Source organism: Chiroxiphia lanceolata, chromosome 2 (assembly GCF_009829145.1).
Source record: "Chiroxiphia lanceolata isolate bChiLan1 chromosome 2, bChiLan1.pri, whole genome shotgun sequence".
Taxonomy (NCBI): Eukaryota; Metazoa; Chordata; class Aves; order Passeriformes; family Pipridae; genus Chiroxiphia; species Chiroxiphia lanceolata.
The window spans coordinates 75,341,758-75,365,776 of record NC_045638.1 but is presented as its reverse complement, the minus strand read 5'-3'; the positions used below and the strand labels follow the sequence as shown (position 1 = coordinate 75,365,776).

At 39.1% G+C, this 24,019-nt stretch overlaps 1 protein-coding gene across 1 annotated transcript; it reads left to right on the top strand.

The window, feature by feature from the left end:
* Nucleotides 1-659: 659 nt before the first annotated feature.
* On the top strand, nt 660-23,987 carry MPHOSPH8 (M-phase phosphoprotein 8). Its single transcript, XM_032678040.1, has 13 exons — nt 660-948; nt 4,645-4,800; nt 5,704-6,546; nt 9,451-9,547; nt 10,021-10,146; nt 10,233-10,321; nt 11,713-11,853; nt 12,661-12,747; nt 14,680-14,834; nt 18,753-18,907; nt 19,929-20,056; nt 20,729-20,812; nt 21,664-23,987. The coding sequence occupies exons 1-13, from the start codon at nt 694-696 to the stop codon at nt 21,703-21,705; spliced, it is 2,358 nt and encodes a 785-aa protein (XP_032533931.1). The 5' UTR covers nt 660-693; the 3' UTR covers nt 21,706-23,987.
* Nucleotides 23,988-24,019: the final 32 nt, after the last annotated feature.

Below are 24,019 nucleotides of genomic sequence, written 5' to 3'. Positions count from 1 at the left end.
ATTAGTTTAGGGATTTCTTTCTGATGACTGCATTAATAGAGCAATTCCCCCCAAGGAAAGGAGAAAGAAAGAGATTCTTATTTGTGCTCAGAGGGCTGGAGCACCTCCCCTACGAAGACAGGCTGAGAGAGCGGAGGCTGTTCAGCCTGGAGAAGAGAGGGCTCCGGGGAGAGCTCACAGCACCTTCCAGTACCTAAAGGGGGAGTACAGAAAAGAGAAGAGTGACGTCTTTACACGAGTAGATAGGGCAAAGGGGAATGGTTTTAAACTAAAGAGGAGAGATTTAAATTAGACATTAGAAGAAATTCTTTGCTGTGAAGGTGGTGAGGCACTGGAACAGGCTGCCCAGGAAAGCTGTGGATGCCCCACTCCTGGAAGTATTCAAGGCCAGGATGGAGCTCTGAACAACGCGGTGTACCGGAAGTTCTCCCCTCTCCCACAGCTGGAGCCGTTGGAACTGCATGATCCCTCAGCTCCCGTCCAGCCCCGCCCCTCAAGCTCTCCCGTTCCCGTCCCGCCCGTCTGCCGCAGCGCAGGGGGCGCGAGGGCCTCTGGGCGCGGGGCCCCGCCCCCGTGCGTCACGGGCTGTCGGCGCGGCGATTGGCTGCGACGGCCGAGGCCCCGCCCTCCCCCCCGCGCGGCCGGGGATGTCGCAGTTGCTCTGCGTCGTTGTCGCTTGAAACGCGGCCCAAAATGGCGGCGGCGGCGTCTGGCGGGAGCGGAGCCCAGGCGGCGGCCAGGATGGAGGGGGCGAACGGAGAGGAGGAGACGGCAGCGGCCGCGGCGGCCGAGGATGAGGAGGACGGGGAGGAAGACGGCAGCGGGGTGGGCAAAGCGGCGGGTGCCGGCGGGGAGGCTGGCGGCGGAGTGAGCGAAGAGGAGGAGGAGGACGTCGAGGACGAGGACGTGTTCGAGGTGGAGAAGATCCTGGACGTGAAGACCGAGGGGGTGAGTGCGCAGATCTCTGACACTGGGCGGAAACCACGCGAAAACAGTAACCCGTTACAATTGTAATCTAAAACTCGTTGTGCACAGCTTTTGCGAAGAAGTTCTTTGCCCCTTACTTCAGATTCAGTCTCCTCAGCCAAAGCTGTACCTTTACTATTTTTGTTTTTTATTTTTGTCTCTGTTGTTAAATTGCTCTTGGCTTTTACGGCTGAACTGCAGTAGTGTTTTGATTGAAATGTTTGAGAGCAGACATGGACAAGATTGAATATAAAGGAGAATTTAGAGGTGGTTTCGAGATATGTTCAGTGAGACCGTATTCACTGGGTTACAAAACGCGTGAAGACCTCCTAAAATAAGAGAGACTTCTGTCAATTAAAATAACTAGTTGTAGTATCTTTGCATTGTTTAAAGAGAAATACCAGACCTTAATTTCTTTCTTTGAAAGCAACCTAGACTGGATGAAGTTCTTAAAAAATTTCCTAAATCTCAGATAGAAAAAATAATTAATATAGCGGGGTTTTTTTAAGATTTTGTGTCTGAAAAATTTTTATTTTAACTAATTTATGATTTTTATTTTAGGGTTCAGTGAGGTACACGATGCTATAAAATTCTGCCTATTTCGTCTAAAACATCAGAGTTTTGAAACCCTTAGGTTGGAGAATCTTCAGACCAGTAATTTCTTAGATGTTTGTGGTGTTCTTATGAGATATGTGATGTACCTTGACTGAAATATGTTGATGGCTTAAGAATGTTATGCTTCTGGGGTAATACAATATTTGTAGCTTTACCTGTATGCAGTGTTGGTCAGCATAAGTCAGGCTTGAAAACAAGAGGATTCGTTTTTTTCTTTTCCTTTACCCCCCTCCCAGCGATGGAACCTAAAATCTGTAGGTTTAGGTGGTGGTGAGGCATATGATTTCACAGACTTTTAAAGAGTAGCAGAATACATCAAGTGCCATCTCTTGAAGATGTCTTTGGCATTTGCTGGTGAAAGGGTGTCTTTGCCTCCATGCTCTTCCAAGCGGAGGTTTCCGAGCTGGTTCAGTGCAACAAGGTTCACTCAGCATGTGTTGATTGTGGTTTTGTGGTGTGAGCTCCAAATGCATCAGGTCCTCTCTCCATTGCTCTGCAGTGGGCCCTGTGTTACTGTGCATCAGAAGTACAGGACAAGGCAGTAACTCATGCCCATTCTAACTTCCAAAACGGCTGGGAAAAGCTGTGTGTTACCCTTCGGTGGAGTATGTATTACATAACCTGCTTTAGAGTAGTGGTTCCCAGCTTGCAGATTCCCAAGTCTGACATGAAGTCCAAACAGGTAGACTGGGTTGGCCATTGTCCAGTGCAGCATCAGTGTGTTCCTGTGTCACAGTGACAGGAGCGTGGGAGCCACAGAGCACTGTATGGAGATACACTTTTCAGGCACAGTCCTGGTTTTGCTGGACCTTGTAGTAGTGGTAGGATGAGAGACTGCACTCCTGGGTTGGGATTGCGCTGGGGAGTTAGACCTGGGGATAAATAAAACATTAACATGTCCTACTTAAGAGAACAAGCAATGAAAGTTTGAAAATGTATTTTTTTAGTATATCTAGAAAGCTTTTCGTACTGCACCACAGTTGCACTAAAACAACAGGCTCCAGAGCAAATTGTGATATTCTCCAGTGGAAATGGGTAACCTTAACTCTGCTGTTTAATGGCATGGTGGTACCCCTTTCCATAGGAGTTGGTTCTAGCCCATCACTAGTTCACATAGAAGCTACAGTAGTATAAAAATGCTTGGAAGTGTTCTATTATTTCTAAGTGAAATAGAGGGGAAAAATAACAATATTGAGTAAAATAATGTTGATAGGCGAGTGTAAGGCTGCCTGTGTATCTTTAGTGTGATAATTAATATGCTGTCTTCATTTAAGCTGCATTTTTGTATCACTCTCCATGTATGGAATGTAGAGTCATTCAGCAGCCCAACAGTGTTATGTTTCTATTAGACTTCATTTTATCCAGCTTTCTCAATTAATTGAAAAGGGACTTCTACCTCATTTTGTCCCTGAGTTGCAAGGGTGTAACAGTAACTCTGCAGCTAACAGAAGTCCTGCATCTGAAATGAATAACCCTGTGCCCCAGGGCTAGAGGTGAGAGTCCAGCTGGCTAGGAAGAAGATTTGAAGGAAAGGAGCTGGGAGTACCAACAGACAAGTAAGCTGAACATGAGTCAGCAGTTCTTGCAGCAAATAAAGCCAGCAGCATCCAAGAATGTAGCCAGAAGATTGAGGGAGATGATGCTTCCTCTCTAATCAAAGTGCCTGGTTTACTGTGTCAAGTTCTGAGCACCCCAGGGCAGAAGAGACATGGGCGTGCTGGAGAGGAGGATTATGAAAACAGTTAGGGAGCTAAAAGCTGGGTTTGCTTTGCCGTAAGAAGAGAAGAATCAAAGGAGATCATGGGGGTATCTGTATCTATGTGATGGGAGGATGTAGAGAGGACAGAGTCAGATCCTTGTCAGAGGCACAGAGTGAAAGGATGAGAGAGACGGTGGACACAAGCTGGAATATGGGGAAACCTGAATAGATACACTGACTGGGCAGATTTCTGAGCAGCCTGATCTAGTTAGTCCTGCTTTGAGAGGGCATTTTGCTAAATGTTAAGTATTTAACTAATGTGTCTGAATATAGGCTATTTATTTATATGTCTGTGAAACAAAATACAGAAGATTGTAAGTAGAGCTGATTGCTGAAGTTTAATGGCTTGTATATACACTTGGTCAAAGGTTACTGATGCTCAGGCAAAAAATGTATGGGTATATGGATATACATTTAACAGTAAGTGCCAAATGGCAGTTCTTTTGAGTCTTTCTTTTTCCAGACTTAGTTAGCAGTGTAAGGTCTTTCAGAGCATTATCACTCCATGTTTGAAAGAAAGCCTCTCAAAGGTGCTTTTCTCAGTACATTTGCTAATAAATTTATTTTTAATGGTAAAATACTTTCTAATCTAGGAGAAAAAAGTACAGAGAGACTAAAAGGTGCAATTTTATTCCTCAGTGAAGTTAAATACTGTTGAAACAATTGGTCTCGGCTTTTTGTATGTAATCTTTTACCAAAATCTTTGTAATTAACTCCTCTGAGATGCACACACTCAGATTTTTGTCTGTGTTTAATTTGATCTTATTGGTGGTTTGTTCTTTTTCCGAATTGTTGGTGTTTCAGTTTATAAAAAATGGAATTGATTACAAGTATAAATTATGAGTTCCAGTATAGAATTAAGTGAATGGTGTTAATTCATTAGAAATCTTATTGTTTTATATAAAGTTCTTCAGCAAAGAAGAGCAATTCAAGCTTGAAATATAAATAGAATACATATTAAAACTTTAAAAAGAATAGTTTCATAAGTGTCAGACAGTCCATTTTGATAAAGTGACCGGGAATTTGTGATGTACATTATAGCTATGGTTCTAAACAAATGTTAGACATTACAAGTATTTTGGATAAAACTACTCCAACTACAGAAACACTTTACAGCCTTCTTAGTTCAGTATGTGGTGCAGGTGGAAATAATTCTGGGAATTCTTATCTCAGCATTGGGTTGAACTCCCATCACGTGGCTTACCATATACACAAAATGATATATCCACAAAGATCCCCAAGAATTAAGTAGCTGATGCAGTACTATGCTGTGTTGTATTAAATGTTGTGTTTTTTTCTTACAGGGTAAAGTTCTCTATAAAGTACGGTGGAAAGGTTATACCTCTGATGATGATACTTGGGAACCAGAGGTTCATTTGGAAGACTGCAAAGAAGTGCTGCTTGAATTCAGAAAAAAATTTGTGGACAATAAGCCTAAACCTGTTAAAAAAGACATACAGGTGTGTTTCACCTTTCAGTATCTTACACTGAAGATGTATTCACTGTCTAGGCTCTGCTAATGGGAGGATGAAGAAGGGAAGACATTTGAAATGTAGAATTAAGAAGACTTAAGGAATCTCTTTCATCTGAAACGATTTTGTTTCTTGTGAAACTTAATGTTACTGCTGTTCTCTGGTAGGGATTTTTCTTAACTGACAAGTTTGCTTGTAGACTGAATCCATCCAAACTTTATTTCCATTTTTAATGTGACTATATGAAGGATGTATGGCCATTCTGGTTTGTTTTTGACAACGTGAATAACCCCTTTTCCCTACCCACAAGGGTATTGTCTTGTCCATGAAGCTGGGTGCACTGCTCCCATCACCCTCCTGCTTTCTGTAGCAGATAGATGAATTTTTACATGTTATCATTTAAGTTTGGTAAGAAAGGATTACAGAAAAATTAGTTGCAAGAAAGCAGTATATGGCTTTTTCTTTTCTCATTTTTAACTGCTCAGTCGGTTTGAAAAAGAAGTGTAAGGATCTTTTTTGAAAAATGGTACCCTGCTTCTGGGAAACTTAGAGGTAAATTTTACGGGATCATATTAAATATTTTTGATGTAAAATGGGTCAGATTTAGTTCTGTTCTGGAATCTGGTTATTGGATGTATAATTGATTGTACTTGACTTGTTTATGTGTTCATTCTTATCCAAGCAGTTAGTAATGTAACTTGGTGAAGTAAGCTAGAATTGTATTTATGAAGTTTGCAATTTGGCAATGAGGAATGATCGTGGCAGTGACCAAAAGATTAAAGTGCTTAAAAATTTACTTTTCCCAAACATGACCGCTACCAGTTTTGTAGACTTTGCACCAAAATGATAGTTTATTGGGGAAAGAAATATTTTTTTTTCTTTACCTTTTAGAAACTGTCTCTAAACGATGATATATTTGAAGCAGAATCTGACAGTGACTGGCAAAGTGAAACAAAAGATGATGTTTCACCAAAGAAGAAAAAGAAGAAGTCAAAAGATGTAGAGGATAGAAGTCCAGATGACCTGAAGAAGAAAAAGTCCAAGTCAGCAAAACTCAAAGAAAAACCCAGAACAGAATGTGAAAATTCCTCAGATGCTTTGGTTTTTGATTCAAAACCAAAAAAAAGGACTTTAGAAACCAAGGAGGACTCAAAGGACCCAAAGAAGCAAAGGAAAGAAGATACTAAAGAAACCAAGAAAAAAAAAGGTGAAGTTAAAGATTTAAAAATAAAAGCTAAAGAAGATTATAAAGAAAATAAAAGATCACCGAGGGAAAAGCATGGAGATACTCAGCTTGACTCAGAATCAGGTACTCTAGATGATACATTTTCTCAAGGAACTGATAATGAAAGCTCAGACTTAAATTCTGAAAATAAAGACGAGAAGCAAAAGGTGATAAGCAGGGAAGAGAGATTGGAACAAGAAAGTGATGAAAAAGATGCCATTGCTGATAGGCAGCTTGATGGATCAGCAAGTAATGAAGATGATAGTATTGATGTTAAGGTTAAAACAAAGAAGAAAAAAAATCAGAAAGAAGACTCTAGAGAGGAAGGTGGAAAAGTGGAAATTCAGGATACTTATTCAGAGAAAAAAAGCATGCACAAAAAACAAACAAGTCACGAAAAAGTACCGGGAGAGTTGGAGAAAGTGTCACCTGCTCCTTCACCGGTGCAGAAGGGTGTGAAATTAAGTGCTGATGAAAGGGTGTGCAAGACCATTGATTCACCTGGGGAGGTAAGCAATATTAAGGTATTAGGGTGGGTGTTGAGGATAAAATCAATGAACTTTGAGGTACAGATACCTCAAGCAGTGACTGTTTGGGATGGCAAAGACAGAAGTACAAATTGGAAAGGTATTGAGCTGCATGAAGCTAAAGAAATGCCCACTGCACAATGCATGAGAGACTAGAGAATTTCTGGATTCGGAATGCTATAAAAGGGGAATGCTTTAGGAAAGAAGGGTGTATTTAAATAGGAAGGGATAAATTTCTCCTCTTTGTTATGCATTCTTAGAATGAAATCTACTGTTCTTTCAAAGCATGCTGTTGTTTTGAGCTTTGTTCCTGCCCACCTTCAACAGTTGCCTCAGTTTCACTTTTTTTTGCTTGTGTAGTAAAAGATACAGTCTTGAGCAACAGTCCATTCAGCACTGCACAAAGTGCACTTTTGAGCTGAAACACACGTTTGATCTCTCTCAGACACTGACCATTCTGTTATACCTTATGCAGTAGTACCTAACTGAAAACTGGAGTGCTGAAATCACTTCTAAAACCAAGACTCCAGATAATTGTGCAGCAGTCTTGTGTCAGAATTCCTGGAGTACTTGTAGAAAATGTTTAGTTTCATAAGAATTAGAAATGCTTTACCTGTTGTAAGAAATGGGGTAAGCAAATACCATACTATTTGTTTTTCCTTATTTAATACAGTAGTGTTTTAAGAAAGCAGTGTTGTGAAGGTGAAAGAAAAAATTTGATGGAAAAAATAAAATTTTAATGTTTCTGGGAATATAACTTCTTTCAACTGCTTCAGACTGTTCTAATACAGTTTGCAGTTCATAAAACATTGGCAGCTCAGAGAAAACTCGTTCTGATTTAAGAGGATTGTAGCCAAAACTTCTTGATACTTAATGGATTATATCCCTCTTCTGAGGCCATGATTCTGTGGTGGGAAGTTTCTTCTGTGGGTTCAACAGCAGTCCTCTGCTTATGATTGTGTGTATGGAGTAGGCCACCTTTAGCATAAGTAAGTTCATTTGGGGATAGAGAATTCCATGGCATAATCTCAGAGTAGAGCTACACAGAAGAGTGTTTTTGCAGGGTCTTAGTGGTGAAAGCTCTTGAAAACAAGCAAGTACTATGAGGCATAGCCCAGTTTCAGAAGGTAATTTAATTACCTGAAATGGTATGGCCCTTTATTACCCAAGTATTTTACTCATTGTTCAAGGCTATAGCATTTGTATCAGAGAAGATAATCAGATCAATCTTTGGAATTCTGTTCTGTTCTATTTACCAGTAGTATAAAAATCCTGTCACCCTGAACATAACAGCAGATGAAAGTGGGTTTACTTATGGCTCTTCAGCCAGCACTCTCAGTGAGTTGTCTGTATGCTTTTCTCGTGGTCACGCTCCAGGGAAGGTCATGCTCCAAGGTACCAAGGAAGCAGGGAAGGCATTCTGCTCTTTGCTTTTTTTGAGTTTGGGAAGCTTAAACACTGTTTTCTGTAACTAGTTAGTTACCCTTTGGGGCAGCTGTGGACTTGTGTGGGTAGGTTGGGTGGAGTGTTCTGGAGGTTTTTTTGTTCACTACATTGTTGGCCCAAGCAGATTATTCTTTTCAAATAAAAGCATTGTGTATGTTTCAGATACCTGCCTTTCCTTGTGTAACTCTGCTTGTAGAACCACCATGTCAATTTATAGCACAGTATTCTCTGTTTAGAATCAGTTAGCGTGCTGAACCCTTCTTTTCATTTGATTTACCTCCAAAAATAAATGTGTATGTTGTGCATCTGATCATTTTTAGAAATTTGGACTACAGTTCAGGATTACTGATTTTACCAGCCCCACTGTAGCGAATATCCAGTAGTCCCTTTAGTAAGTTACAGGTTTCCTCCTAAATACTTAGCATTTGCCAGGATTAGCGGCTCTCTGTTAATCGTGTGAGGGATCAGAAGCTGAGGTTTTGTGGAGGAAAGGGAGGTGGCAAGAAAGACAATTAAATGTCTCAACTCTGCTAATACATTATGATACATGAAACTAATGTATTTTGATTAAGGTTTTTTCCTGTGTCAGAGAAATGGTGACATTTAATGATGAATATAGTCTGTAGTTCTTGTGTGGACTTCTTTTGGGGCAGTTTTTCAGAAAGCCGGTGCTATTCCAGGTTAGTGTTGGAGGCCAATACAAAGCCATGCCAAGGAGCCTTGTCCTGCCTACTCTGCAGTTGAATTTTCTGTCTGAATGGAGAGAGATGATTACAGGAGGAGAAAGGCAAACTTTGGTAGAGGCACTTGAACCCTACTTTGGCAAATTTGATTATGTATCTACAATAATTTTTTCTGTGATAGTAGGTATTACTAAGCTTGAACTTCTGTGTGGATGAGTTTCGGTGGATTTTTCTGAGTGTCTTTTTCACAAATTACTGTTGCTATAACATTCTGTATGTGTAAATTGGAAAATTTAGCACCTTTTGTGTCCAGATTTCAAGTTTTCTCAGTTGAGGTTCAAGTCAGTGTTGTCATAACTGCTGGTAATACAAAATTGTTAAATAGTTTGAAATAATTACATTTTATTCAGGTTCAGTATTTGAAACAAATGAAAAGTTCATAATTTTGAATTTCCTTCAAAATGCTGTTTTTACCATACCTGCACCTCGTGCCATAGAGCGACCTTGCATGGCTGTGTAAAAGTATTAATTGAAGTTGTTTTGTGCTGGATGTAACACCTCTTCTCTTGGGGAGGAAGCCTTCACGGACTTAATTCCTCACTCACCTATTTAATTATTTTCTTAGGAATGTCCACAAGTCTGTTGCATACAGATTTCAGTAGTATTAATTGTAAATATATTTTATTGTTGGAGTGGTGAAAGTTTATTTTCCATTTTTTTTCTACCACTGAAATTTGATATCTGTTCTCAATATTAGGAGAAAGAAGTAAAGAAAATGGAAAGTAAAGAAAAATCTCAAAGAAAAGAGTCTGAAAAAGAAGAAAAAAGCAGAAAAGAACAGAAGAGCCTAAAAAGTAAGTGCTTTAAAAGAGAGAAGGTAACAACACTTCAGGACATTCTCCTCTTAGTTCTACAAGGGTGGATATTGTATAGTTTTGTAACACACACACCAGAAACAAGGAATTCTGCTTTTATTTTATGAAGCAAAAGTCTTTTCACCAGAACTGAATTATTTGATACGCACAGAAAAATGTCTAGATTGTATTTGTATTCTTAATAGTATAATGGAACATAAGTGTTACTGCTCTTGATCTCAGAAAAACTAGATTACTTTATTCAGGATAAATTCCTTCACTACTCTGATGAGGATGAACTGAGGAAAACTAGGTAACTCCACCTTTGATAATCATGGTTGAATGAAAAGCAGTAATAGCAGGTTAAGCTGCTGATCACTGAAGCAATGGCAAGCAATGGTTTGGAAATTTACAAGTTATTTGTTACTTATTTTACTTTTTTTTTTTCATCCATAAAATCAAATACATGATAGATGGCAAGCAACAAGTCCTGAGTTTGGGTATGGACATGCAGTTAGAATGGCTGACACTAGAAGAATTCCAGAAGCATCTTGATGGAGAAGATGAGAATCACGTATTAACGGAACCAATATCAAGCGGTGAGTATTTGCCGGGAGAAAGGAGTGTTTCTTAGCTGACATTTCAAAGGGAAATATCCTATAAGTGCATTGAATTTATTTTCTAGCTCTCCTGAGGGATGCTGTTAAAAGTGGAGATTACATGACAGTGAAAATGGCACTTTCTTCAAATGAAGAATATAATCTGGATCAGGAGGTAATTTTTCAGCAATAGAAGTATTGGAGCGGGAGGAAAGAGTACAAATTTTGATTTGTTTGAAAAGCTTTCCCCTTTGGTGTTGTATCTCACCTTGATAAAAAACCACAAGCTGACAAAAGGGAGTACAGACTTAGAGGCTTCAGTATTTGTTATCTATGTCTTCCAAAGAAAAAATCAAGTTTGATAGAACTGTCGCAATAACTGGATTTGTGGCCAATTTGCCCACTGTGTTTAACTGAATATTAAATGTGAAACTTTACATGCTGTAAGGAATGATAACCATTAGGTCAAGTGGCTAAAATATGTGAAACATTATATGCAGAGGAAAAAAAAATTCTAAAAAAAAAAAAACTCCAAAAACCTGAAAGTTCTGTCTGGCACACTGGGACCACTTCACTCCATAATTAATTTTCTTCCAGTTTGCCATCGCATCATCTGTGTTCTTACTGGATTTTCTTTTCAAGGATCTATTTTCCTGTGAAATAGTACTGTAGTTCCATTTTTTAGTATTAAAATCTCTGATACCAGTATTTTCACTGATGATCTCATGTAGCTGTATTGTGTCACGGCTAGACTTTGCAAACGAAGATTTGGGAAGGGCTCTACCCACGTTTGTTGCAAGCACGTTGGTGGCTAAAAAGGCCAATATGAGATAGACATATCCGATTGCAAAAGGCACAGCAGAAAGACTCCTTAGATGGTGTATTCTGCAATATATATATTTTGCAACAGGGCTGCTGCAGCGTTTAACATCCTGCTTTGCAGATGCTGCTGAGCTCTTTGGGCTGGAAGTCAGTTGCATTGTGTAGCGTTTTGAGAACTCTACATTCTGCTAAGGCTTCTGTAGTATAGTAGAAAAGAAACCAAATGAACTACTGAGGCAAGCATGTGTTCTTTGAATTGCAGTGTCTGGTGGAAAATGCAGGAAGGAGTGAGGAGACTGGCCACTCACAGGAGTGTCTTTATACTTATACTCTAATAAAATCAAGAAACTCTGTAGTGGTAGCAAATGATTTGAGCCATAGTGGTTTTTTTTTCTCCAGTGGCTGCTGATTTTCCACTGTCTTGCTGTCATTCCCACCCTCAAATACCTTGCTGCCTGACTTCCTGGTTCATTCTGGTTTTCCTCCTTCTTGTTCTGGTCCCCAGAACGTTACAAATTTTGCAGATGATGGAGTTCAGACTGAGACCTCTGGACCAGAGAAGTGGGAGGTGATAGTTTGTCAGTATCTGGCAGCCATGCATGTGTGAATTCTTCTGCCAGGGAGGGAAATCTTTGGGAAACCTGTTGATGCGCTTGCAGTTCTTGTCTTGCAGCTTTGGTTTTTCTTGAAGTATTTGATTTTTTTTATTATTATTTTTTGTAATGGCAATGATTCTTGTTACAGGACTCAAATGGAATGACCCTAGTAATGCTTGCTGCTGCTGGTGGGCATGATGACCTTCTGCGGATCCTAATCAGGAAAGGAGCTAAAGTTAATGGCAGACAGAAAAATGGAACAACAGCATTGATACATGCAGTTGAAAAGGTTGACCTGGTTATTGTCATATTTGTGGTTCTTGGCTCTTTTAGTTATGTTTAAAGGTGGACACAATTTATTTCCTTTTGATGATGCCTAGAACTAGTTAGCAAGATACAGCGGGGTGACCTTAAATGCATGATTTCAACAGCTGTGGTTACTGTAGTGTAAATAAGTTCTGATCACAAGCCCTACCCTGAGTAGAGAATATCATAGGAGGAAAAGTGGAGGCAAAGGATCTCTTTGAACTTTAGTCTGTCATGGGAGTTGAAGTCCTTGTGTTAGAATTGCTTGTTATGTTCTCTGGCTACACAGGATCCAAACTGGGAAGTCTTAGAGAGAAGATCTCTGATTAAGTAGAGTTTACTGTTTAAAAGTTGGGCAATGGACACAGTGGCAAGGTCTTCTCAAACTAAGACCAGGTAAACTAGTACAATCATAGTAAGTTAGAGTTTCACAGGTGTCCTGCTCTGTTCAGGTTGGTTTGTGTGCTTTCCCACGTACAGTATATAAAAGGCCAAAAGGAAGCTTGATTCCAGTTTGGTGACTAATGCAAACACGCTGCTTTCTTCCTATAATGTTCATTGTTGCAGGGTTTAGAAAAAAGTAAGAATTGTGAATATTTACAGTTATCCTACTTACCTGAGTCTAAATTGTTCTTTATTAGCCACGGGAGAGAAAAGTGTTAATTGTGTAATGACTCGTGTTTTGAATTTTAGGGGTGGATTTTAAGTAAATGTCATTTTATACTCTGAAACAAAACCAGAATATTTTTTACTTACTTGTCTTCTGGTTTTGGGTTGGTTTTCTTTTCAGAATTTTTTAACAACAGTAGCTATTCTTCTGGAAGCTGGGGCGTATGTGAACACACGGCAGAGCAGTGGTGAAACTGCCTTAATGAAGGTAAATTCAGTGTTTGTCCTGACACAGTTTAATTGTAAATACTTTTGGCAAACTAATAAAACATCATAACATATTTGTAGAGTTCAATTAGGGAACATACTACGTTTGAAATAACAATACTATTCATAGTTACTCCAAACAGTGTTTTTTTAATCCTTTTTTTTTACATGTACTGTAATATCTAAACAGTAAATGTAGATGCTGTCAAGCATGCAGTGCTAACTGTGGCTCATCATCTTCTGTTGTTTGGCTCAAAAAAGTGCAGATGTGGTCTTTAAACTGAGATAATCAGATTGTCAGCAGGACGAGAAAAATTCCAGAAAGGAAAATCTTTCCCTTGGGTGTTGCTGTGATTGACACTTGTCATTTCATTGCAAGCCAGAAATAAAATAGCTGGTTTTCAGTCTCCTTCCCACTGCCTGTTCTGCACCTCTTCCCTCGGTCACAAAGGAAATTTTTTTTATTTTGTTGTAATGGGAAAATTCTAAGACTCTTAAAACAACCTGTTCTCTTAATAATTTTTTCTTTATATCAAATAATTTCACCAGAGTTCCCCTTTGGATAAACTTGCTGTATTTATATGTAGGCTATTTATGCAGTTTGTTTGCAGATGAGTTACAAAAGCTTTTCTGTGCAGACAGTGTGGTATTGTTTCTCTTCTACTCTCTGCAAGGCTTAAGAACTGTGGGGGTTTCACATTTGCTCTAAAGAAAACATCATCACCCTTGTGGTTTCCTCAGCCACTTCAGTCCAAAATCTCTTCATAATTTGGCTACCTCCATGAACCTCAGTTTTGACCTTCATTGTTTTTAAAGGTTTTGTTAGTATTTAAAGCACAGCTGTACATACTTTGTAATTGGCAGCCTACAGTGACTTACTGTGGATATTTGTTTTGCTACACAAGGAATAGGATCTTCATTTCCAGTAACTTATGGAACAAGTTTAGCCCTGTGTGGATAAACATATCAGTGTGTTTATTACACTCTAATGTTAGGAGTTGGATCATACTTTTCAAGAGGGGGGGGAAGTCTTGGCACTTAATTCCTTTCTGTGAGGTGGTGTGGGATTTTTGTGGTTTTTTTGGTTTGAGGGAGGCAGGTGGGTTGGTTTATTAATGGAAGATTATGGATTGAAGGCACAAATAAAAGTTCAGAGTGGAAACAAATTTCAGAAGTTAACTTCTGAAAGGCCTTACAGAGATAGAAAGTTGTATCACTTGTGACTTTCCCTAATTTGTCTGAGTGAAGCATTTGAAAGCAAGAGACCAAGAGCATGTGTTTGCATTCTTCTAAGTAACACTTTTTTAGATTTCCTTGTGCTTTTGTTAAGTCTTTGGTTGACATACCCTGAAATTCTTGGTGTAAATCACAGTGAACAGCCTTGGACCCTTAAGCAGTGGATAACAGTGACTGTCTAACATAGTTAAATAATGATCTGGGGCAAATTCTGTTAATTTACTGCACACCCAAAATACCGTTTGAACTGAGGTGTCTAGAAACAGGCACTGGGAAATGTTACTTTAGTCATTCCGAATAGTTCTGCAGAAACATATTTATTCAGGTAAACAATTGCAACGAAATTTACAGTTGCTGAACTCCAGCAGATTGCATGTTTTCACAGAAGTTTTGGGACTTGCTTTATCTATTTTTTTTTTTCTCTAATTATGTCCACTGGTAATCCTGAGCATTGCTGCTTCTGTGGGATAAGGTGTGTCATATTGCCTGGATAAAGATAAAATAATTATGGAGTGTGTTCCTGAGTTTCTGGTTCTGTTACCGTTCAGAGACCAACTGCCTAAACTTGTCTTCTGGATTGTAACTAATTTTGGATTTTAATTAATTTTTGTGGTTCTACTTGTCATCACATTATGCTGTTTTCTGACAGGGATTTGTCGTTGTTTTCTATCCTTCCACCTTCTCCCTTTCTACACAGGCTTGTAAAAGAGGGAATTCTGATATCGTGCGGCTTATGATTGAAAGCGGAGCAGATTGTAACATTTTGTCAAAGCATCAGAACAATGCGATGCATTATGCTAAACAATGTAATAACATACTGGTGTATGAACAGCTCAGGAGCCATTTGGAAACGTGAGTAAACTACTTTGAAGTTTGTAACACTAGACATGTCATAGTTTTGGTTGAAGTTACGAGGAAGAGGGGAAAATTTTCAGGAAAGAAAACAGATCTGATTTGGGCAGAAAGCTAACTAATAAATCACGTGAAATTAAAATTATGTGAGCTACCAGAATCAGCATACGCTTGCTCAAACGCTGAGTAAAAAGATGGAAAGGAGGAAAAGGTAATTACTAGAAGTAAAAGATTCCTTAAACTAGAAATACATCAATCATAAAAACTAAAAAGTGTATAAGCACTGGACAGTTGAATGTAAACTCTTAGTAGGGCATGCCAAATAAAATACCTTGCTAGAAAGCATAGGAAAAAATCAAACAAAAGAACACCAAACAAAACCACTGAAAAATCAGTGCAGATAGTTGGGGGGTGTTGGACCTTTCAAAATCAGCTGTGCACTGAGAGTGCCAGGGGTAAAGCTTTCATGCCAGTAGATGATGGAAATAAAAATCTTTTATCATGCAGCAGGAATGACTGAAGAGCAGTGCAGTGTATGTGATACGTGAAGTGTTGATGTCATATGGTCATGTAAAAATATACTGAGCTAAACTGAGACAAAGAGAAGGAGGACGCTCTTTAAATATCAGTTTGGAGGAATACTGATAGTTACTGTATCAGGGCAGAAAATCAAAACCAACAATCTATAAACTTGGAGAAGACTCAGGCAGGGTCTCAGGACTTCTGCAGCAGGTGAGATTTTGCCATGAATGCATAGTTGGTGCTGGAAGAACACTGTTTCAGTGCAAGATTCTTCTCTTGTTTCATAATGATTTAATCCTAGTGATTCATCGACATAGTATGAAATAATCTATCAAGTAGTTTGTAGTTCAAGCTCATTCTCTTTTAGTGTTTAGAGAGCCCTGGCTGTTTTCTGGCTCTGATCTCTTGCGTTTCCCATCAGCTGATGTCTTAAATCTATCTGGACAGAAACTGCCTTGTAATGGTCAATGTGTGTCTATCAAAAAACACCTGAAGTGACAGGGCAAATGAGACAGAGTCGGGCTCTTATCGGTAGTGCCCAGTGACTGGACAAGGGGCTGTGGGCACAAACTGAAACACAGGAGGCTTCCTCTGAGCATCAGGAAACACATTTTTACTGCTGAGTTTGATAGAGCACTGTCACAGGCTGCCCAGAGGGGTTATCAGGTCTCCATGCCTAGAAACTTTCAAAAGCCATCTAGGCAGGGTCCTGGGCAACCAGCTCTAGGTGGCCCTGATTGACCAGAGATAGTGGACTAGATGACTTCCAGAGGTCCCTTCGAGCCTCAGCCATTCTCTGTTGTTATGATTCTGTAATTTCATAAAGGAGTTCCTAAGATCCCCTGAGCTTTCTCTTCTCCAGGCTGAACAGTCCCAACTTTCTCAGCCTTTACTGTTAGGAGAGATGCTCCAGTCCCTTCATCATCTCTATGACCTTTTGTTGGTCTCTCTCCAGTACATCTCTCATGTGGTGAGGAACCTGGAACTGGACACAGTACTCAAGGTGTGATCTCCCCAGTGCCGAGTTAGGGGAAGGGATCCCGTCCTGTGACCTGTGACAGTGCTCTGCCTAATGCAGCCCAGGATGCTGTTGGCTGCCTTTGCAGCAAGAGCAGATTGCTGGCTCAGGTTCAGCCTTGTGTCCACCAGGTCATTTATTGCCAGGCTGCTTTCCAGCTGGGTGATTCCCAGCATGTCCTGGTACCTGGGGCAGGACTTTGCACTGCTCCGTGATGAACATAATGAGGTTCCTGTCAACCCATTTGTCCAACCTGTTGAGGTCTCCTGTGGATGACAGAGATACACCAGAAGGTCCCAGGAGTGCCAGGTCTGTCTCATCTGCAGACATGCTGAGGTGCCCTGCCCCCTCATCCAGGTCGTTAATGAAGATTTTAAATGGGACTGGACCCAGTACTGACTTCAGGGGTGCACCAGTAGTGACTGGTTTCCAGCTAGATTTTGTGCTCATGATTTTTGCTGAAGTAATGTGTTCTGATCCAGTTTCATACTGGGAGGAAAGCATTGTGAAAGTTTTTAATGCCATGTAAAGGTTGTCTGAGGTATTGTAAATCACTGCATCGAATTTTTGTCCTGAGCAGGTGAACACTATAGGAAATGTTTTCTTCTTGTACGAGGCTAAATGGAAAAAAAGTGCTAAAAGCATAAAAACTAATAATAATTTTTCAAGCATAGAAAGCTTGTTAAAGTAAGCAGGGGCAGCCGAAGTGCATAAATGGAGTATGCTGGTTTTTCCCTAGGGAAGAAAATTGTGACTTGTGAGTTAAGGTTTTGAAGGCAACAGCAAGCATGCAGAGAAGTGATGTGGTACCTGCTGTTCAGTTCATTGATACTTTGTCACTCATTCGCTATTTGATGCTTTTTACAGTTTGTTTCCTATTTAACATCTGCCACCTTCCATTTCATCTAATCTGAATAATGAGTTTTGCAAGACCTTGACCATGTAATTTTGCCAGTGAAGTGGCAGTTGAAATTAAATATCGATAATTGCAAAGTGATGTCCATGGGGTGTTACTGTGGTGATGTGAACTATACAAGGAGTAACACAGCTCTTGCCAATTGAGGAAGCTTCTAGACTCATTACCTGAAAATACCAGTTCAGTGTTTTCAGTTTTTCAGTCAAAAAGGAGGATAATACAGTAGTAGTGGAGCTGAAAATAAAATGATTGAAAGCTCAAAATCTAAAATCTGAAAACAACAACAGACAATAACCCAAAATGATGAGACAGGTTCTGCAGGCCCTCCTAGTAAATGATTTAGTGATAGCTTTGAAGTGTAGGAATATTTTTGCACAGAAAAACTGTATTATGGATCTCGTTGCAGAATGCTGTGGTCACGAATGCACGAGATTTTAGAATGGCTTACGTAGATCTAAGGAGATGTGATTTGGCTGTAGTCTCTAGTTTTGGATACCTCTAAATCAGGTTGCTGGAAAATAGGACAGTGTACCAAAAAAAAGATGACTGTTTAATACAACTTTGTCAAGCAACTGGAAACTAGGCTACATGCACTTCCACGCTCGCTTCGGCATGGCAATTCCTGGGGTTTCTTTCCAGGTAAACGCATAAATTTTAGTTTCTGCAGGTGATAATCTTGGCTAGCAAGGCAGGAAACTGTACTCTGAATAATAACTGAATAAAAGCTATAAAGCTGCAGTAGTCAGGACCTTTGCTGTGCACAAGGATTTAAAACCCATTTCTGACAAACAGCTTTCTGAAGGGGATCACTGAGTAACCTGTGAGCAAGGGTGCCAAATGCTGTTGGTTAACGTGGTTCCTCTGAAGGCTAGGCTGCTCACTGCCCCCACCTCCCCAGCCTCCCAAAAAAACAAACAAGAAAGCCTAACTTGGCTATTTTCTTGCTACTTTTTCACTGTGATATTCGTAGAGTTTAACTGGGAACTGCATTTTTCCAGTAGTATTGCCAGTAAAATTGTACCAGGACTTGTTTATTTTTACATCGTACTTACAGTCAGGTTGATAAATCAGCCAGGTTGGTTTCTGTTTAGCCACCAGGTAGAAACTGATGTTTAAGGGATATCTTTCTACATAAAAAGCCTTCAAAATATGTGGCTAGTTGGAATTTTTTTAATCTGCTGCAATGCATTTGTATTACCATTTTATTTTTGTGGACCTGATAAATGCATTTCACAAACAGATTGCTGATATTTTAGTAACAAAGCATTGGAATCTGCTGATAAAGTGTTTTAGTAACAAAGCAGTGGAATCTGGGGTTCGTCTATGCGTAAATTTCTTATGATGAAGGAATTCACTCCTGAAAATCAGGAATCTAAAAAGGTGGTCTAGAATCTCTCACTATGTCTATGCCTGGTGAAAGAGTTTATTGTGTGAAGTAGAGACCTGACGTTTGGTCTTCCAGGCTCTCAAAAGTAGCAGAAGATACCATCAGGAAGTACTTCGAAGCTCGTCTTGCTTTGCTGGAGCCAGTCTTTCCAATTGCCTGTCATCGTCTCTGTGAAGGGCCAGACTTCTCCACGGATTTTCACTATAGACCCCCACAAAATGTGCCAGAAGGTAGGAGACTTCTTGTTGTGGTGGGGTTTTTGTTTGTTTAAAAAAGGTAAAATAATGCATTCTAAGTATGTCTTAGAGTCTACTATGCAAAATTATTTTTGTATGACATTGCTGTAAATTACATGAAGGATGCTCTGATCATGGAGCATAGGGAGAGCATTTATACTTTGTGTCATGGGTAGGGTTTGTGTGTATCTTTTTTTTAAAGCTTTTTTTGTTTTAATTGCCACATACGCAGCTTCTTTCTGTTCGTGGCTTACATTAGCTAAGTGACACGCATTATAGGAAGGGAGTGGTTTACCTTCATTCTTTCAGGAATTCCGATACTATACTCTCTTGCTTGGCTTAGTTGAGTCATTTTTATTGAGTATATCAGGGAAATATATACTGATACCGATTTTTCACAAAGTAATACATTAGCATGACTGTTAGATTCCACTTAAATGAAGACTGAAAGTGGAGTGTCTGCCCAGTTTTCTGGTAGTTCAGAGCTGTAGTGTAAGAGTTCAAGTTTTGGATTATAAGTAGCCTATTTTATAGAATTTTTATGTATTAAAATGAGGCATTTGTGGGTATTTAAAGTTGCTGCTTATTGAATTTTGGTGCAGTTCATAAGGATCTATAATTGACTGGGCTCAGTTTCCTGTTTGCTTGACTAGACCCAAACCGCATTAAATTCCATAACTCTCTGAAGCCATAGAGGTGAACTGTGCTGAGGATTGCTGTTTCGATTCTACATTCCTTTCTAGTAGCCACATAAAATTATTGCTGCTGCCAAAAGACCTTAACTTAATGACCAAATCAGTTGTTTTCTGGATCCACTGGCTCGGGAAATGGGATTTTTGCATGTTGCTTTGAAAATCCATTGGGGTTTTGTATATACCATATAATAGGGTTTTTCTGGTATTTTTTAATATATACATATATTTGTACCAGACTGTCTAGAAAGGTTCAGTGTAGGCAGTTCTAAATAATAGATCTCATTTCAGATTGGTGTGACTGAATTGCTTTTCCTTTTCAGGATCTGGACTTCTTCTCTTTGTTTTCCATGCAAATTTCTGTGGTAAAGAAGTCAGCGCTCGGCTTTGTGGACCATGCAGTGTGCAAGCTGTGGTTTTAAATGACAAATTCCAGCTCCCTGTATTTTTGGTAAATCTTTTTGTATAACTGACTGTAAAACTACTTTATAAATTCTTCATGGATCTTCATGGAGCAGCCTGGGAAATCTCAGTGCTGTAATTTGGATTTCAAGTACTGGGATGAAGCATTTTTTTAATTGTCATGTGGGTTTTTTTAAATGAAACTTAATTTTCTTTGTATATGGAGAGGACTACAAACCTTGCTCATACTAGATTCCATAAAAATTTATGACTTAAAAGGCTGGACAGGCTCCTTCTAGGTTTGAGCAGTAGGTTGGATTAGATGTCCTTGAGAGGTCTCCTCCAACCTCAGCCCACGTGTTCCAGGACTTCAGAACTGCAGGTTTGAACAGGCCGGTGAGAGTTCTGAATTTAAAGCTGTGTCACTCTCAAATTCACTTAAGTCTCTTGTTCTTTTGACCCAAATAAGTTCTTAAATATTTTTTTAACAACCTACCTCATAGTTTTAATGCTTAATTTCTGAGTTTTTTTTAATCTATTAAATGCACAATTTGAAGTCCTCTTTGTTTTCTCAGTGGTTGCACCAAAGGTTCTTTGCAGTATACACAACGTTCTTTCCAAAAAAATGCATGGTGAAAATGTTGTGTTCTGTGAGTCCTCTCACAATGTTCTTTTAGCCATATCCTGCCATTAACTTTGTCCATTTTCTTCTTCCTTTTAGGATAGTCACTTTATTTATTCCTTCAGTCCTACTGTAGGTCCTAACAAGCTTTTCATACGGTTGGCAGACGCTCCTACTGCCAAGGTACAAAATGTTCTCAAAATTAAATGTGCATGTTACTTAGTTGTACAATAATTCTTCCATAGTCTAAATCCTTGTAGTTGTATATTGCAAATGTAGAACTAAGGATTTTCCACTGCCTCCTCATCCCAGTTCCCATCAGTTACAGTTCCATCCTGGGACATTGCCAGAACTCAGGAACATTGCCAAGAGTTAGCTCTGTTGCAATTAAATGTTTTATGCTGCAGTCAGAATAATTCATGCACCAGGATAAACTAATGTTACAGCTAAACATCTTCCCCATCTATATTGTGAATTTAATAATTAAAGGATCCATGGAGTGTCCTTTTTTTTTTTTTTGCATAGAGATGTTTTTGCTTGCGTGTTGGAAGTATTTACCAGGGTATGCAGTCTGCTTTTAAATAGTCTGTACAGTCTGTTACATTTACAGGTGGCTTGGGCAATACTCCCTACTACATGTAGCAAGATGCATTATTGGAAGATACATCAGTAAATTTTCCACATTTTCAGATTTAAAAGTTACACTCTTAAATTTTATTGTGCTTTTTGGGTTTTCTTTTCTTAAGGGGAAAAAGGTGTATTCAGATGGAAGTATATGTCTCTCTCTAGTTCAGATTTGGGGCTGACTTGTTCAGACACCACCTGAAGCACTTCTATTCTACTGGAGTCTATTTACAAGCCATTGATAGCTCAGCAGGGTACTATAAACTGATTTTATTAAAGACTTTGTAAATTTTTTCTTTCTCAGTTACTAGCAACTGTGCCTTTTCTTGTGCTGTTCCTACGTTATTAGTGCTTAACACAGTAGTTAGACATGAACAATGCCAAAATGAAACCTCTGTTTGCTTTTGCAGGTAAAGCTGCTAATAGGAGCGTACAGAGTGCAGTTGCAGTGACCTCCCAGCTGCGAGCGTGTTGAGTGGACTGACACTTTTGGATATACTTCTGATTCTTCTGTTCAGAGACTGACAAAGCAGTTTGGAACTTTTTAGCACCACTCTCTTGAGACTTAGTTCCCAGCTCACTGTTGCTCACTGCAGTCACGTAGGAAAGTGTGTTGGAGAGCAGCTGAATGTGCTGCAGTAGTGGGACAGAGTTGTCAGCTTTTGTACTTTGTACAGATGTAGATGTAAGTATTTGTGCCGATACATATAATTTTGTTTTTCTTTACTTGTGGAGTCCAGACTGCATATTTCAGCTTTTCCACAATGTGGAATGGTGCATATAAGAACTATTTAAGGTAACTACATGAAATGTCTTTTTTAATAGAAAGATCTTTTTCATTTGTAAACTAAAGTTTTCTACTTACCCTAATGTTTCTGTGTGAAATGCAGAACTGTCATATTCTTGGAAATTACAGTTTAAAATGACTGCATTAGATTTAACTTCAAATTGCTGAGGGCTGTGTTCTGTTTTAAAACTGTTCCTGCCTCCCAATGAGACAGCAGTTGTGCTTAGAGTGATTCCCTTTGAACTAACACAGTTAATTGCAGGCGTGAACAAAGACATCTGAATAGGCTCAAATCAGAGAGAGCTGCAGTCAGGTTCCTGGTTGTATCAGTGTTTAAAGCTACTTTTGTGTTAGAGGAGCAGCTCCTAGTTTTACAGACATCTTAACTTTTGAGGTCTTAGGTGACATCTGGAAAAACAAAACTGAAAATAGCAAACCAGAAAATGTGTAACTACCTTCAGTATGGAGGCGGTGCTTTTTGTAGACAAGAAGATACCTAGAGAATTTCACATGTTCTCAGCCTGACAGATGAGAACATGTATTGTCCTTTAATTCAGAAATTCAGTTCCTCAGTGCAAAGAGCTGCTATTTTTTTTAATTATTATTATTTTATTTAAATGATCCATTTTATCAGATGACAGCAGTTTTGTAATGGTCTTGTGCTGTAAAATACAAATGTAATACTTCTGCATGGAGTATAGAATATTTTTCTTTGTAAATTAATTAACCAACATCTTGAAAAGTAGGAAAAAAAGAAAAAAAAAAAAGAAACCAAACCAGATCGTGCCTTTGCTGTTCTAGTTGCCATGTGTAGTTTACATGCCACTATGTGCCTATATTATTAGCAAAACTATTGTGCATAAATTCTTAATGTATTTGAGTGCTCATCATCACAATGATGCAGATTATGAATTATCCTTCAAAGAACTGTGACTCTTTAATATAAGGTTCAATTAACGAGTTTTTAATTTTTGGTTTTGAAAGTTTTAATCTTTCCTATTTAGGAGATGCCAAATGGGTAAGGAAAAAAGGACACTTGTAATTTTGTGGAATGTCACATCAAGCTATATAAAACTAGAACAGCAACATGACATAGAAATACTCATTTCTGTTTTGATTTGGAATAGTTGCGTATCTTTTTGCAGACAGTATTGATGAAATGATAACAAGTTTGGGTTCTGTACAGACTTAGTATCTCCACCTCTGTGAAATACATTAGATACCTCACTTCGCCAAGTGTGAACACCTGAAATGCATGAAAAGCTGTTTGAGAATCAGGTGTGTCACTGCCAGCAGTTGGGACTTTGTGTAGCTGTAATTTTAGTCACTGTGCATAACCCTGGATGATGAATAAGGAAAGGGGACACTCGTGTTCCCTTATGGTGGAGTGACAGTTTTCGTGGTCGTGGCTCCCCTCCCTCGGTTACTCTGGCACTCCACATAGAATAGCACAGTGTGTGTGTGCTCCTCTCTTGGGGAAATGGTGGAGCCCTTCAAGGTGGGGATAAGAGGTTTTTGAACAAATGTCCATATGATATAGATGCTATTTAGAAACTGTTGTACAGTGTAACCTAAAAGTGTCTAGTAATGCTCCAAGAGTTGATATAGCAAGCAGTTTTTTTCAAAGGCCATAGATTTAGGGGGTTTGCTTTGTCTTTTCTCTTGAGGCACGGGAGAGGAAGGGAAGGGAGTTCTATAGGACATGGGAATAAAATTTGGGTTTGGGATGGTTTTAAAGGATGGATATTTTGCAGCTATCTTTCTCTTTTAGTTGGCAGTATAAATTCAGAATCGTTACTGAAGATGCATAAAAGACATATGAAAAGCTGTTTGAAGCATGGTTTTGTCTTTTTTTTTTAATCCAATGGCTAAAAAATGTTTTGGTGGACAAAGGGTGAAGAGAAGGTAGCTACAATAAAAACCAATTTTTTAGGCAATGTGGAGAAATACTTTTAAGTACTTGCTCAGTTTCTTCTTTC

Coding starts and splice junctions, on each gene's coding strand:
- MPHOSPH8 (XM_032678040.1), top strand. CDS start 694: ATGGCGGCGGCGGCGTCTGGCGGGAGCGGAGCCCAGGCGGCGGCCAGG. Junction 949..4,644: donor TGGACGTGAAGACCGAGGGG/GTGAGTGCGCAG, acceptor TTTTTCTTACAG/GGTAAAGTTCTCTATAAAGT. Junction 14,835..18,752: donor CTCAGGAGCCATTTGGAAAC/GTGAGTAAACTA, acceptor TTGGTCTTCCAG/GCTCTCAAAAGTAGCAGAAG.